The 15722-nt window shown below is 40.4% G+C and overlaps 2 protein-coding genes across 2 annotated transcripts; both read right to left on the bottom strand.

Moving 5' to 3' along the window:
• Nucleotides 1-2384: 2384 nt before the first annotated feature.
• On the bottom strand, nt 2385-2762 carry LOC115820215 (histone H2B 1/2-like). Its single transcript, XM_030783701.1, has one exon. It carries the CDS (start codon nt 2757-2759, stop codon nt 2385-2387), a length of 375 nt encoding a protein of 124 aa, XP_030639561.1. The 5' UTR covers nt 2760-2762.
• Nucleotides 2763-6370: 3608 nt separating this feature from the next.
• On the bottom strand, nt 6371-9171 carry LOC115820164 (synaptonemal complex protein 3-like). The gene is made up of 8 exons (XM_030783647.1): nt 9036-9171; nt 8712-8790; nt 8583-8617; nt 7869-7986; nt 7588-7687; nt 7166-7264; nt 6718-6822; nt 6371-6424 (listed from the first exon to the last, which is right to left on the bottom strand). Exons 1-8 carry the CDS (start codon nt 9169-9171, stop codon nt 6371-6373), a joined length of 726 nt encoding a protein of 241 aa, XP_030639507.1.
• Nucleotides 9172-15722: the final 6551 nt, after the last annotated feature.

The raw sequence follows: 15722 nt of genomic DNA, 5'->3' as shown, positions 1-15722 counted from the left end.
TTTAGCGACTTTCCTTTCAACTTTTCTAACACGAACGTACTGATACTCAACCGGAGATATCCTCGGACTGATTTGATTGCACAGCGGAGGGCTGGCCTTAAACGTCATATGAGAACCGTTTAGACTCAACTGCGCAGTCTGTTTCTGTGCTTCAGCGACTGCAGCTCACTTGTGTTTTCTCTCCAAACATTTTCGTTAATATTTGGATTAAGGGAATGTATGGCACAGCGAAAACTTTACAGAGCCCTACCAACGACTCTCCCCCTTTTGCAAATTTGAAGCGAATGGATGAGCCTTTGTTTCTTTAAGCGCTTCTCCCTCATAACCGCGCCGTTGGTCGTCAGAAACGACTGGGCAAAGGTGTGTTAGAAGAAATAACTGAAGTATGAATGGAGAAACACTTGTCATATGCCCCATACAGACCCTTTAACGCTTTGAATGGAAGCCTTGGCACTACAAGAAAATGGCTGAAAACGGGCCTGATAGATTTGACATGTCTACAAAAGGCTTTCCATGTGTGTGCTTGAAGCACACTGTTTATGCCTTGGCCTAACTTGTAGCCCTTACCAGAATACAGGGCACTCAGGAGTATGTCATTTTAGAATGACCTCAAATCATTTATTTATTTAGTCAGTTGTGGTATTGATGTTCTTCATACATCCTGAAAGGAATACTTGCAAAAACATTTCCAGAATGGTTGCTTTTAGAATATTACGCTAAAATACACACATACATATAATAATAATAATAATAATAATAATAATAATAATAATATCACTATTTATAGTCTCAAAGGGCTTTACATGTCTATAACAAATCAAAATTATATCATGCATAAGTTCAAGAAAACAGATAAGTCTTTAGTTTTGTTTTAAAGGAATTGAGAGAGTTTGCCTCTCTAACTTCTTTAGGTAAACCATTCCAAAGGAAGGGAGAACGGAAGGAAAAGGCTCGGTTGCCAGCAGACTTCTTTTTAACTCTGGGAATGATTATTATTATTATTATTATTATTATTATTTCTAATAATAATAATGTGTGTGTGTATATATATATATATATATATATATATATATATATAAAATCAAATACGCATTGGCCTTAATGTGCTGACTACCAGCGTCCTAATAATTCTATAGGAGCTGTGAGATGGCATGACTTGTGATCAGTAAATGGGATCTTTGCTTCATGAAGAGAGTTGACATTATAGGTTCTCATACTGATATGGAAAAAAAAATCCATGAAAGTGTTTACAGCTGTCAAAAAACCTTCAGAAACACTCATATTATGCACTAAAATTACAGCAAGCTAACGTGTAGTTAAGAATGTAGTATGATTTACAGTTGAAAACATGTGGTTGTTGTAAAAGAGTAGAAAAGGCAGATCTGTACATGTCAGGTTCACCACGGGAGGCTGTGCTGTATGAGCATGGCCAAAAAAAAAATTTGACAAATAACAAAGAACTCCATTTTTATGGTTACACTCCTGTTTCTGCTGTGTGGAGTAAAACCACCATATACTGTATGTCACCCAACACACAAGAAATGTTCTGGTGATGACATGTTATTTACATTCGTATTTATCCATTTTGCAGATGCTCTTATCCTAAGCGACTTCCAGGAGTGATTAAGGAGCCGATTGTTGCTCACATTCTATGTTGCATTAGTTTCATCCGACAGATCTGTAAATGGTTCCATTTCTAATGAAGTTACTACCTGAGAAAAACTGTACATGAACTGTTTTAGCACTAGATTCACTACATTAAACATCAGGGGTTTTAATTTCTTCCCTAACCATTCCATCCATTGGAAATTTGTTGTCCTGTTGGAACTGAAGCAGTGTGGTTATTTTAAGTGAAGTCACACACACAGTTTCTCATTTTGAAGCAGAAAACAAGAACAATTCTGTAAAACAAAGTACAAAAGTACCAAAGATAAGAAAGGCTCTCCGTGACAACTCAAACATTCAAATCAATTTTGTATAGCTCATGAGATGGCCCCAGGTGATTATACCAAGTAAAGCCTTTTCTGTAGCGTCATCCAGAAAACACCGGCATCAAATTACATATTTACACAAACATTACCCTAACACCATGTAAATAAGAAATTTTCCACCCCTGAATTACTCTCATTACCCATTGCTGAAATGTTCATAAACGCCTACACACTGGGCATGAGTGTTTGTGAGCACACAATTGCTCATGTGACCAAGGCGCTATACACAACATGAGGCCTAAAAACCTGCCCAGATGGGTCATAATATGCGTGTTTGCCCAAAACATTGTCTTGTGCATTTTTATTCCAATAGCAAGATGGACAGTTCTTTTCCAGATTTAGTGAGTGGCTCTTAAAAGAGCCTTTGGGTTAGAAGTGCTTCTTTGTTGCAGTTTACTTGGAGCTGGTGTACTTGGTGACGGCCTTGGTGCCCTCAGACACGGCGTGCTTAGCCAACTCACCGGGGAGCAGCAGACGCACGGCGGTCTGGATCTCCCTGGAGGTGATGGTGGAGCGCTTGTTGTAGTGCGCCAGGCGAGAAGCCTCTCCAGCGATACGCTCGAAGATGTCGTTGACAAAGGAATTCATGATTCCCATTGCCTTGGAAGAAATACCGGTGTCAGGGTGGACCTGCTTCAGAACCTTGTACACGTAGATAGCGTAGCTCTCCTTCCTGGTCCTCTTGCGTTTCTTGCCTCCTTTGCCAGCCGTCTTGGTCACGGCTTTCTTGGACCCTTTCTTGGGTGCAGACTTGGCGGGCTCAGGCATGATTGCAGTCGTTCGAAAACTAAGCAACGAATAAATGAGCCTGGCACAGTACCCACTCTAAGTAAAGCGTCTTATGCAAATAGAACTGAAATCCGCCCTCCTCCGCTTTCATTTCCTTGTAACAAAATCTATTGGCAGGTTGTAACACGCACGCCGTCTATTGGCCGTCTGATGTTCTGACGACACGCAAGGCCCTCCAGTGGGAAAGTCACAGAGGCTGAACAAAAATTTGGTTTTGCGCGGGCTCCATGCTCCCCAGCCCCCTACAAACTCCTTTGTTCTGCCTTCAATGCTCTATGAATATCACTGTACAAAACATTTATTACTCTATAAGAGCATCTAACATACAAGTGTATATTTTTTGGTGATTTATCTATGTCGCTCGGACTTTTCAGCGTCTCTTACGCCACCGTTTATTCGGTCTTCAGATAGTTCGTATGTCCACACACATACATGCACCATTTTCACTTGCCTACCGTTAGAGATGAGAACATTTAATAGCCGCGGTTCAGTTCCATTTGCCAATATATTACTAATTTCATATCATATTATTTCATTGAAACTGGCCGTGCTAGAGTACTTGATTGGATTTTGGCCACACTATTATTTCAAACTGCAAATACAGTAATACGCACAACAAGCATTACATATTTAAGCATATTACCTAATCTGAAATTCCTGCTGTCGTTTGCGTTTAGGCTACAAGAGCTTGCAGCTCTACGGACCACTAATGAACAACTTCAGCATACCTCTGGGGGAACAGCCTGAAAAGCCGGTAATTCGCACGCACACTTTTTCACTTGCCGAGCATTACAGATGAAACCTCTTTTTTTCTTAGCCGTGGTTCACTTACATTACATTAATTAATTTGGCACAGGCTTTTATCCGAACGTGATTTCCAATACCGGCAGAATACAAACCGTACACACAACCATAAAGAGCTGCCTGTGGTATGCATGCCGCCATTAAGTACGGCATTAGAATACACAGAGACGTAGGACATGTTGAGGGAAAAAATAGAAAAAGAGAAGGAGAGAGAGCTACAGTTGGACACAAGTGTCTGACAGATGAATAATTAAGGCATTGTTGACCGCCAGAAAATTTCACCAAAATGAGCGTAAAGCAAAACCTGTGGAAGGGGAGGAAATCTACATCATAAAGGTCAAAGCATGTGCACGCAAGACGGGACGTTATGTCGGTTGTTGTAAATAATGTTTGACCCATTTTATCTGGAATTGTCTTCGGTGACGAGTGTTCAAATATTTCAGTTACACCGCAATATTTGGGTTAAATAGCAGATGCAGTAATATGCGTAGCAATACACACTTCTAATGTATGCAGACTCTGAAGGATCGGCAAGCTCAAACAGATGGTGCTTCAATCACTACACAATTTCAGCATACGTATTGGTGAATGCAGTCAGGGGAAACGGGCACGGACATGCAATTAAAGCTAAGGCTTTATAAAACTAGCCAAATTAGGTTTTAATCGACAGACGCTAAGAGATAATCACTGGAACCCAAAGCAACGCCTCTGTGTTTGTCAGACAGGAATACAGCACGTTTGTAAATCAATGTGGGCGGCTCTTAAAAGAGCCTTTGGGTTCGTATTGTTGTTTTTCAAGTTGTTTAACCGCCGAAGCCGTACAGAGTACGTCCCTGGCGTTTCAAGGCGTACACAACGTCCATGGCAGTCACGGTCTTTCTCTTGGCGTGCTCGGTGTAGGTGACAGCATCACGGATGACGTTTTCCAGGAACACTTTCAGCACACCACGGGTCTCCTCGTAGATGAGACCAGAAATACGTTTGACACCGCCACGGCGAGCCAGACGGCGAATAGCTGGCTTAGTGATGCCCTGGATGTTATCGCGAAGCACTTTGCGGTGACGCTTAGCGCCTCCTTTGCCAAGCCCTTTGCCGCCTTTTCCTCTACCAGACATTTTGTTCCTATTTGGTTAAGTTCAGAACAGTGAAGCCCTCTGTAACAAACGCCCCTTTATATTCTTGTGAAAAGGACCTCCTTGAAACCATGCGGCGTTTCTCCCCGCCCCCATATTGCATTGTCTGCTACGGATGGCGAAATGCTGAAACACACTAATTTTTACTTTTAGTCAGTGGAACCTCTTAAACTCTGTTTTCGGTGCAGGTCTTTTACTTGAAGTAAAACATGTGTTCGAGCAACAATCTAAATCAGATCACATTTTCATGCCTGTACTTTGTATGTCTAAAAAAACCCCTGTTGATTCAATTAGGCGTGAACCCTCTTTTTCTTGAACTGTTAGAGAGTGGCATAAGATAAAGTTTGTATAATGAAATTACATCAATGCATGCCAAAACCAATTATACTTAAAATATATAATAACACTTTAAGTTATAACTAAATCAAATTGTTTCCTCCTAAAATAAAGGTTATAGTTTAAACAGTCAAATGTTTTCCAACATGTGAATCGTTACTTCACTAATTTGCAACAGTAGTGACATCTTGTGCATCTGGTCTAGCCCTAGAAGGCACAGAAATGTGTTTTCTCTATGACTTAAATGTGGGCTTAAGCAGAACATCACCCTGTGAAAGTACTGAGTCAAAAGACAAGACAAATCTAAAAGTTGAACCCAGACAAGGAGTAGACCTGATCACTGCTCATCCAATTCTCTTGCAATCAGGTCAAACGAGCTGGGGATTGGGGGGGCAAAGTGAAAAGAACCACACCATCTATCAGTGTCTCTGATGATCGTTTTAAAGACATAATCACATTCAACCACAGGGCTTACGTATACTTAGTATGATGGAGTATCTATGAACGATACTCATTCTCATTCTATATCTATGAATGATAACTTCACGTAAAGCACATACAGCCTAATGTTCTTGACATTTTCTAACAGTGTTGTTTACCTTGTCTTTATTGTTTTAGAGCAATACTTTTGTGGCGCGTATTTCCTATTACCAACATCTCGGTTTTGTGATTAAAGCCTTAAAGCCTCTGTAAACCTGAGAATGTGCATAGACCACATTTATGTTCTAAAAGGAGTTCCTGAATAATGTGGATGTAAGCTCAGATATACTCCCTCTTTGGGTTGAAGAATAGAACCACTGAATCAGTTTCTGACAGAGTAACCTGGGTTCTGATCTTAACACCAAATACAGTCACCATAATGGGATCATTCTGCTTGTCTTTGGCTGTCTGTGTCAGATACGCTGGTGTGGGAAGAGGTCATAGCTCTGTGAAACACCATATTTACAGTCCATACAGTGGTACAGGCATCTTTGGCATGCACTCAAATGCCACAGAACCACAAAACTTCGCTCGGTACATCAGAGTAGGTCTCAAGTATCATGGTTGTTTTTGGGGGGGTTTTTAAACTGAAGAAATGACTATAATCTGTCCCAAGGATTTTCAGGATATTTATTCTAGAACACACTGCTTACAACTTTGGTTAAATTTGATTGGCTATAGGAAAAATACATTTTTGCGCATTAATAGGTATTCGCACAAGACTAACAAGAATAAAATAAATGAATGCCACAAAGACAAGGAAAACTATACAGAGGGTTCTCTGCTGTGGTTGCGGTGAACTCCGGAGAGGAACAGGAGTGATGTGGTTTGATGAGGTTAGAACAACATGGACTGTAGGGACTTGCGCACAGTGGCCATCTCCTGCTGTTGCTAGTGTGACAGACAAATGGTACATGCAAAGTAAAGAAGTAAGACCGCACTACAGAGAGAAACCATTTGTCTGGGGATTTACCTTGATGTAGAATTTCGTTCTGGGCCTAATGTTACACTAGTGACCTTATGGTTCTTGTGTTTAGATGCTCTCAGCCCTAGCTGGATGAAAAATACTTGACTTTTTCTATTTAACCGATGTCCTTCCCCAATAGCTTAATTTAGTTACTGTCAGGTCAAGCATGAGACAGTATGTAACCAGTTTGATATAAACTGCTCATTTATTAACTCACCGTGTCCATCAAAATTTTCTTCTGGAGCAGAGCCATCTCTTTCTTCAGTTCTACCTGTGCTCCCTGAATGAAGGCTTCATGGCTTTTCTCCAACTCCTCCATGCTCTAAAAACAAATACTTCAATTAAAGTAAATTATTAATCATTTTACTACTAGCAAAATGAAAACACGTCTATGATGTGAAATCATGCTAAAAGGTGGATGAATTACATCTGGATTTGAACAACTAAAGTTACAGACTGACAATTCCATAAAAAGAAGTGTGTAGGTCCAGGTTTTGGTTACAGGGCAAGTCCATCTTTAGTTAAATGAATAAAATGTTCTTACAATCACTGTCATACAGGCGATATTGAAAACCTCTGTCAAAAGGTACCAAAATAAATGTAAAAAAAGAGATTTTAAAATGAGTGTGTTTCAACTGCACTGCATGCCTATAAAAGCCTCTCACCTTAATGAACTGATCATACAGATCTTTGACGGTTTTCAGTTTCTGTTTCTGCACAACTCTGGCTTGCTGAAAGAGTTTCTGTTGCTGGCGGAACAAATTCTGTCCAAACAGGAAAACCATTTACATTTATTCACTTGGCAGACACTTTTTTCCAAAGTGACTTTCATAATGAATATACACAACACATGCATAGCTGAGGAGGCATGAGACAACAAACAAGCCTGATATGTCAGTGCTGCGGTTGTAAGTGCCATCATTAAGGCTGTGAGAGTCTCACAACAAACAAAGGCTGATAAATGTATAGTCAGGGCAGGAACATTAAGGTTTGCGAGGTACCAATCATTACATTTAAGCCTGCCTAAGAACAGCACTCCACTGTTACCAGGTGCTAGGGTGAAATGTGGAGATTTCTTCACACTGACATTGAGTTTCTCCTCTTGCTCATCAGACTTCTGTGCGTCCGTCTCCCACTGCTGCAGCACAGAGAAGACTTGCTGGGAATAGTCCTGGATCAGTTTTTCTCTGAGGAAACATCAGCACACTGACAAATGCATTCAGATTGGAGAGAGTTCAGGGTCTCTCTGTCAGAACAACAACGGTCTGACCAGAATCAGAAGTGTTGCTCATCGTGTTTAAATGCGGCCTCGTCAAATTTATCTCCAAGTATGAGGTGAACACAATAATCACAATAGTCTTCTTTTACCTCTGACAGTACTGGCTCTTCCACAGCTGCTCAATCTTCTGAGTGCTTCCCTTCAGGGAGTTTTTGGTGAGAGTTTCCAGGCGTTTCCTCTTAGCCTGCATGGTCTTGCTGATGTCAGCTGAGAAACATCAGTTACGTTTACATGCGCACAGTATGCTGATTCACAGCTTTACCATACTCTGTTTACGAACTATTTTTATACACAGCAAAAAGTGACATTTGCAGGTATTATGTGTTCTGTATAATTCTGCACTGTACTCTTAATAAATCCACAATACATGTGTGGTTTTCCCAAACGCAGCATGCACATGGAATGGAGGAATTCACAAAACAATGTTTACATGACTGTTTGTCCCATTTAACATAGGTTTGCGCATATCTTATTCAGGTTGCTAATTAAAAGACGGTCTGATTAGGCTATCGCTGTTTGACTGAGATGTTTATGTGACAGTGTATGTTATTTCTGAAAAACCTGAATAATTCAGGTGAAAACTAAGGAACCCTTAGTTAATAAATAATTAATGTCAAAGTTCACACCACTTCATTGTATATTTAAATTAATATTTTTTTTAGCATTGTTAATATAATTTTTTAAAAAAATGATCAAGCATTGTCTCTCAAATTTAAACTTAAAGGAGTATCTACGACAAGAAAAGATTGAGGATATAGTGTTTTCCTGACACTAGGTGAGATGAATTAGCAGATTCCTCTTACCTCCAAATCTCTCCAGCATTGTCTGGACCTCATTCCTAAAGACACAGGACAAAACTGTACAGGTCTAGTCACTTTGGTTTTAAGTTTAATCTCCTTCTTCTCATTGACCCCCCACCCAAAGTTACTCACCCCACACTTAAATGAAGGTCATCGTTCTCAAAAGAGTTGGCAGGTCTCTTCTTGGTTGACTTCTCAACTATTGGTGTTTCTTGTGTTTAAAAAAAATATATATATAAAATTAATTATGAAAAAATTAAGACATTGTGGGGCACAAGGTCAAAACTGGTGTCAGGATTTTCATGTTCCAACATACAGTTTTGCATTGCTGTAGTTACTGATCACCTGATAAAGCAATAAAGTAGCTTACTGAAGTTATCCAACATTGTCCATGGCAAGTTTGTAGAATTATTTTACACCATCAGACCATTATCTAACACAGATCACAAAACAAACCCTGTCTTGCTTCATCCTCTGAACCACTCAGACCCTTCTTGTCTTCTGCCTCTACATCGAAGTCAAAAGCTTTAAAATCAGTGGAATCTGCCATCTGCTTGGTCTTCTTATTCTGTTTTCTCCCTGTAGCAGCCATGTTCTGAAAAGCAATGTTATTATAATATATGTTATAATGTTATATATAATAACCTACGTAAGAACTGCACGTCATAGAATAATTCAGGTTAAACTGGGTAGCTGTCAAACTGCACGGTGAGAAACAGGGTAAAATGACACCTTTTGCTAATCTACAATAAACCGAACAGGCAGGACGCTGTTCATTTATGAAGAAGACTCAGTCAGCGCAGGAACAAATCTGACAGGGGCATTAGGTTAACCGCGGGGAGGCGCGCCATAAACTGCCGTTCGAGAACTATGATTTAAATACTTGAGTTTGCCGTCAACAACCAACACACCAACCCAGTTTCATTTAGCAAAAAGGTTTTCACTCTTAATATGATAAATATAAATTAATTAATAATTTAAAGCGGATTAGATAAACTGTTATCTGATTAGTAGCTAGCTAGCCCGACGAGCAGTATTAGTATAGCAATGTTAGCATCTTGCCGAAATCCAGCGACAACCGAAGGTAACGGACACTCCTGCGAACTCAGAAAAGTAAGTGAAATTTAATTGACCAAGTAATAACGTTGACAACATGTCCTGACAATCCCTGCCTTTACTCATACACTTCTCTGTACGAAAAGGGTGAGTTTAGGCGTCTGTGAGGTACCTAATTTCTCGACACTTGACTGAAGTTCAGACCTTCCTTGAGCGAAATGAGTCCGTTGTATTTTTAATAACTTCCCCCGAGTTCTTGCTCAGTCATTACTAAGACAGTTGTCTATCTATCAGAGTTTCTCAGTTGCTCACCTTGCTGTACCTGAGAAGCTTCAAGTCTTGGCTCCAATGTTTGACAGAAAGTTCTCACAAATTGTTCGTAGAGAATAGGCGCTGGAGTGTACGTTTTACCTCAATACTTCTGTTCCAGCGCGCGACACATTGCAGTACTTACACGTGCAACTGAATCAGTTCTTTACAGCGTTGCCAGATGGTAAATGTTAAAATATCGTACCAGACAGGGGCGCCGGAAGCGGGGGGTACTTGCCTGGCATTGCAAGCAGTCAAGAGTTGCATGTCAACCCATGTCTGCATTTCTTCTGTGACATTTGTTTATCCATACAGTCCCATCACCCAGACTGCTAAACTCGACAAGTTAGCATTACCTTTGTGTTCAGACACAGGCTACTTCGACTACATATGATGCAGTCTGAAAAAAACAATCATCTCTCGCAAACCAAATTATAACTCTGGAAAAGTTAAGCGTCAAACGGGACTCGGAGGATCTAGAGTCGCGTTTGGTTATTTACTTTTTACAGAATGTAACGCCACTGCTGTAAGCTTCCCGTTTCTGTGTCAGACTGCGGGGAAATGGTGCATTTAGCTGCCAGAATTAAGAACGCGGGCAGCTGTACTTTTTAGCGCATGAACAAAGCGTGTATGCTTTATGAACTGCAACCTTCATGGACACATCTATTACTGAGCAAGAAAAAAGTTTGAAGTCTATATTTATATGGTACCCATTCTTGTATACAATATTCACAATACAATAGAAACGAAAGTTTATACAAAAGTCTTGACCACATGACAACAATAAAGCTTTGTGACAAATTCAAAATCAGAAAAAAACATTACTTTGGCGCCAGTGCTCAGCACAGCATGAAACAGTGACTCCCTGCTCCAGTGAATAATGGCAGTTTGATTACTAAATGTCAAATTTTTCTTCACATATGATATGTCCATTTTCTTCGTAGTCTTCTCGAGTGACCACCATTTCCTCGAAGTCTGGGTTTTCTGCCAGCTGCATCGGTAAAGGCGAGACAATTGGCGTGTGAGAGAACTGCTGCCCGAGGCAATGCCTAAGTTTGAATGCGGAAGTCTATTCATTTAACATTTAAGCACACGTTCTTTTAATATTACAGGTGGAAGTGGTGGAATGTAATTGAATAAAATTCTATTTCCTTTTAGGGGCAATCCCATGGGCACAAAGTGCACTTGGCAGCTGCTGAAAATGAAATATAAAAACATAGTTCAAACAGGTAAGACGCATTTTGCTTAGGCCTATAGGCTCATGATTGTACCTCATTTTGGTTTTAATCATATTTGACATATTAAACAGAGTAAATGTCATTCAGTGGCTATTTCAACTTGGAGTAGCTTTAACCCCCAACAGAATGCTGTTTTTAAGACACACAAATGTCCTCTCGCCTAATATCCTGCTTAGCAGATTAACATTTGGGCTGTAAGTACGCCCACATATTTTGTCAATTATAGTAGTTTAAAGTATACTGAAACAGAATGCTCTTCATCACAGGATGATGATGATGAAGACACGTTGTCTGCTGCCACAGAGAGGGATTCAGAAAGGCCTACTGTGGTCTACATCTTAATATTATGTATGGTAGCTACTGATATTTCTCTCCCTGTTAAAATGTTTTTACATTCTTGTGTGGAATTTTGAGTTTAAATTGCACATTGAAGGGATGACACGTTCTTATCCTTTTTAACAGAGCATGACTGGGCATTACCAGGAGGAGAGTCCATCAACCTCCACAGCACAGATTGACACAGTGAGATGTTCAATAAATGGCAGGTTAATTCTGCATGTGGAACTAGAATTTAATGTCATCCTTATGTTTTCTCAGTTATGAATTAAGGAGTTGTATAAAATGCATCTCCTGAAGAAAATGGCTAAAACTGACTGAGAAATGATGCACTTGCAGTGGCAGATTAAAACAATCTAAATATAGTAATTGTTGTATTTGTAGGAAATAAAGAAGACTAAAATGTGACTGATTTTTCTTTATTTGACTGCTGGGGATGGTGGTATCTTAATCTGTGAAATGTTTTTGGCAAATTATCTTTTGGACGGCTCCTCTATCAAGGACATCTGCAGGGTGGATGGGACTGTCTTCCTCAGGATTGTTCATTTGTGCTGCTCTCCTCTAATTGTGGCAATATTATGGAGAACAACACATGGAAAAATAGCGTCACACGCCGTCTCTGGGGTTACTCTGACTTTACGCAGACGCTGGAGCCGGGCTTTGAGCATGCCTATTGTCATCTCAACCCGGGCTCTAGTCCTGCAGTGAGCCACACTGGAACGTTGTTGGGGGCCCAGCTCAGGGTCAGGGTAAGGGCTCAACAGAGAGGGCTGGCATGGGTATGTTACACACTTGACTAAATGATGCTCGGGACAAGTGTTGGTTTTTTGGTAAGTTTTTCCGTTTATTCCGTAACGTCCAATAAATCGATATTCTTCCAACAATCTCCTCTCACCGGTTCGCACTCTACTCACTCGACAGTTTTTTTCAACGGATTCTACTACTCCAGCAGGTAAGTATAGCGCATGTGCGCTTGTCCGTAACCCTAAGCAACGGGTATGTGTTCAAGAACCGAAACATTTCTCATTCCCTTTACTCACAATCCCTTATACCCAAACTGTCCGTATTTTAAACAGTTGAACACAGCATGAAACAGAGGCAATAACTAAAATATCAGAATGCAACAACAAAGAGAAGGTCTACAAAATCCTGGTGGGGATACAAAAAAAATACAAATGGGAATACAAAATTACCATTAATGGAGGGGTGTGCCACAGGTACTCTGTCACCAAGAAGGTGGCCATCAAACGCTCCTGTAATTATACACTGGATACATTTTAAGGGTGTTAAAAGAGGGAGACAAGGAATGATATTTGTGCAAAGCTTTACTTACCATGTGCAAATCTGTTGCTCAGGGTACACTAATGATACATTCGTATATCATGCACGGAGCTGGGCCACTGGCTTCAACATTTGTGATAAAGTGCGCTGCATCACATGTGATCTTGACAGTGCAGAGAATGAGATATATTAGTTGCAGTATATTGTGATGTACAGACTTCCTATTCACATAGTCTACTTCATTAACTGAAGGAGCAGTGATAGGGATCTGTGTGCCATCGATGAAGCCCATGACACTGGGAAACGCTGCAACATAAAAACTAACGACTGATCCCAGTCTGAGGTCGCAGCAGAATATCATGAACACGATATAATTTAAAATATCATCATTAACTTTAACTGAATGATTCTACATCAGTCACCTGTGATCCTGTGTAATTCCTCCTCGATGGACCTTGGAGGTTTGACACTACGAAAACGTGCAGTAGCCGTTTAAATGCAGTGGACACTTTTTTACGGCTCTACAAACAGTTTCTTTCCCGATATATTCGGCGTCGCCAGTGTTATAAAGGAAACTCCCGTCGGCAAAAAAATAAAAAGCAAGGAATTTGCTTCGATCTGAGAGCAAGAAGTCCACGGTATCTAACATTAGAAATGTAGTCCGGAGTTGTTCGGATAAATGATAGATTGTGATGAAAAACGGTAACGCTCGATTACGTAGTCATCAGGGAATGATAATGCATCTAATTGGGGTCTCATAAACCTCTCCCGACATAAGGCTATGCGAATTAATTTGGCTTCAACACCGATCGGGTTAGCGACGAAGGGACGCGCCATGTTTGACAGCTACTTCAGGTTCAGCCGGAGGGAGGAGCGAGGGAGAAACTCAGGGTTTGCTGTAGAAAACATGCCAGCGAGCAGGTTAGGTTCATAGAGTCAGTTACCACGGTTTGAGGTACCTCGCTTTCTGGAACGGAAAAGCCAGTTTCCTTCATCTCAGGGTTAAAAAACTTTTCACTAAACCCGCTCTCTGAAATACCCCCCAGATCTCGGATGTCTTTTCTTACCTTATTATTTATGATGAAAAAGACCTAACATGTGGAATAAAAAGTAATAAAGTCACGAAAATCTGTCTATTTACGAAATGTGTCAATGAACGAGCAGTATGTCCTCTGAGAGTGCTATTTCAGGCTTCGGTCAAAACCCACACACCTATACCCACGAAAAACGGTGGCGCGATCTTAAAGTCCTCTTCTCACGAGGCATTCAGCATTTCCAAAACACACACCGAAACAGCTCGACCACAATGTTTTTCTGAAGTAAACAGCGAAGGTGTGACCGCACTCTGCATCTTCATAGCCAAACCCGCCTGGCTTCAGTAAAATACAGTTATATGTGGTTCGTAAGTGTGAATGACCAACAACAGGAAGCATAAACATTTCTGGCCCTTAACCACGTGTTTCCAAAACACATCGACATTACAAATATACTGGGGAGGGAGTATGGTAATACTACATTAAAAGTGAGATGAATGTTGCTGCTAAAACAGAGTTTACCTCATCACCCTCATCTTCTGGAACAAACGAAAATTATGATCGCCAAGTAGTCTATGTTCCGATGTGAGAGTGAACTTACTTGCCAGTTTATATAGACAATTGCGCTTGTTTAGGTCAGTCCGATTGCCTGGTGCTGACAATGAGGCACAGATAACAGATATTCTAACACTGAGGATGCTTAAGGGCGTTACGAGGGTTTATACAACATTTCAAACGATTAGTTGCTCGATGGCCGTCCCTCTGTGAAAATCAGAGGAACCTCGCTCCGGCTCTCTCAGAACTTTTTGATGAAATGTTTGATGTTGAGACGTTCGGCTGTATTTTAGTCAGTGAATAATTTATGGGATGGTCTACATGCAGGAAACGGTGCGTCAGTTCATCAGGTTTTTTGCGGCTTGTAGACCACAGACCCCCACTGCAAAATCTCAAGTCAATCTGCAGTTGCTTTGTATACCGGAAACCCCATCTCATTGTCTTTTTGAGACAACGTCACTTTCAGAACCAAGTCAAAAAGAAATACTTTTTGTTTACAACTTAAATGAATCTAAAAATAAAACCTGCCCCGGTCTTTCTAACTGAAAGAAAAATATTCTCAAAAGTTAAGAACACCCGAGATCATATCACTTAAGGAAACAAAGTCACTCTGAATTAATCAGCCTTTTGGTCTCTTTTTAACACATTATTTTGTTAGAACTTCCACATCAGTAAAAGGCCATATGATTCTGCTTCACATTAGTTATTTTTGTTTATTTATTATTTTTACTTCAATTGTGCCGGTTATTTCTTTAACTCACTCATTTTGTGTAGTGAGGGGCAGGTTTGAGGTTTGGGTGGGTGATGATAGACCAGATACTGGTAGAAACATTTAATATGTATTGTGTAAATATGAATGACACAGTAAAATCATTGCTTCCAGTCTATTCAATATCAATCACATTGTACTTTGAAATGTTCGCCACAGTCAAAAGATAGAATACTGAAGAGTATTTTGACATTTAATGAAAGAGGACAGACACAGTCACAATGATGAGAAAGGATTCATATGGTGGAGATGAGCATTTGAGAGCTCTGACACATGGCTCTCCCCCACTGCTACTGTGCTGAGAGGAAGAAAAAAAAAATCCTCCGAGTCCCGTTTGACGCTTAACTTTTCCAGAGTTATAATTTGGTTTGCGAGAGATTACCCCCCCCCCCCAGTGGGTTCAGACATGCTGCTGTATGCTAATTTAGAGATCTATAGGTTTGTTTGATTGTTTTTTTTCAGACTGCATCATATTTAGTCGAAGTAGCCTGTGTCTGAACACAAAGGTAATGCTAACTTGTCGAGTTTAGCAGTCTGGGTGATGGGACTGTATGGATAAACAAAT

This window comes from Chanos chanos, chromosome 9, assembly GCF_902362185.1.
Source record: "Chanos chanos chromosome 9, fChaCha1.1, whole genome shotgun sequence".
Classification (NCBI taxonomy): domain Eukaryota; kingdom Metazoa; phylum Chordata; class Actinopteri; order Gonorynchiformes; family Chanidae; genus Chanos; species Chanos chanos.
The sequence above is the reverse complement of the archived record's forward strand: the minus strand, read 5'-3'. Positions and strand labels throughout refer to the sequence as shown.

What these genes read in the sequence shown, in the direction of transcription:
- LOC115820164 (XM_030783647.1), bottom strand. Translation starts at nt 9,171, where the DNA reads ATGGCTGCTACAGGGAGAAAACAGAATAAGAAGACCAAGCAGATGGCA. An exon ending in AATGCTGGAGAGATTTGGAG is followed by an intron (nt 7,987 to 8,582) that starts GTAAGAGGAATC and finishes GATGTTTCTCAG; the next exon opens with CTGACATCAGCAAGACCATG. An exon ending in TGTATGATCAGTTCATTAAG is followed by an intron (nt 6,823 to 7,165) that starts GTGAGAGGCTTT and finishes ATTTGTTTTTAG; the next exon opens with AGCATGGAGGAGTTGGAGAA.
- LOC115820215 (XM_030783701.1), bottom strand. Translation starts at nt 2,759, where the DNA reads ATGCCTGAGCCCGCCAAGTCTGCACCCAAGAAAGGGTCCAAGAAAGCC.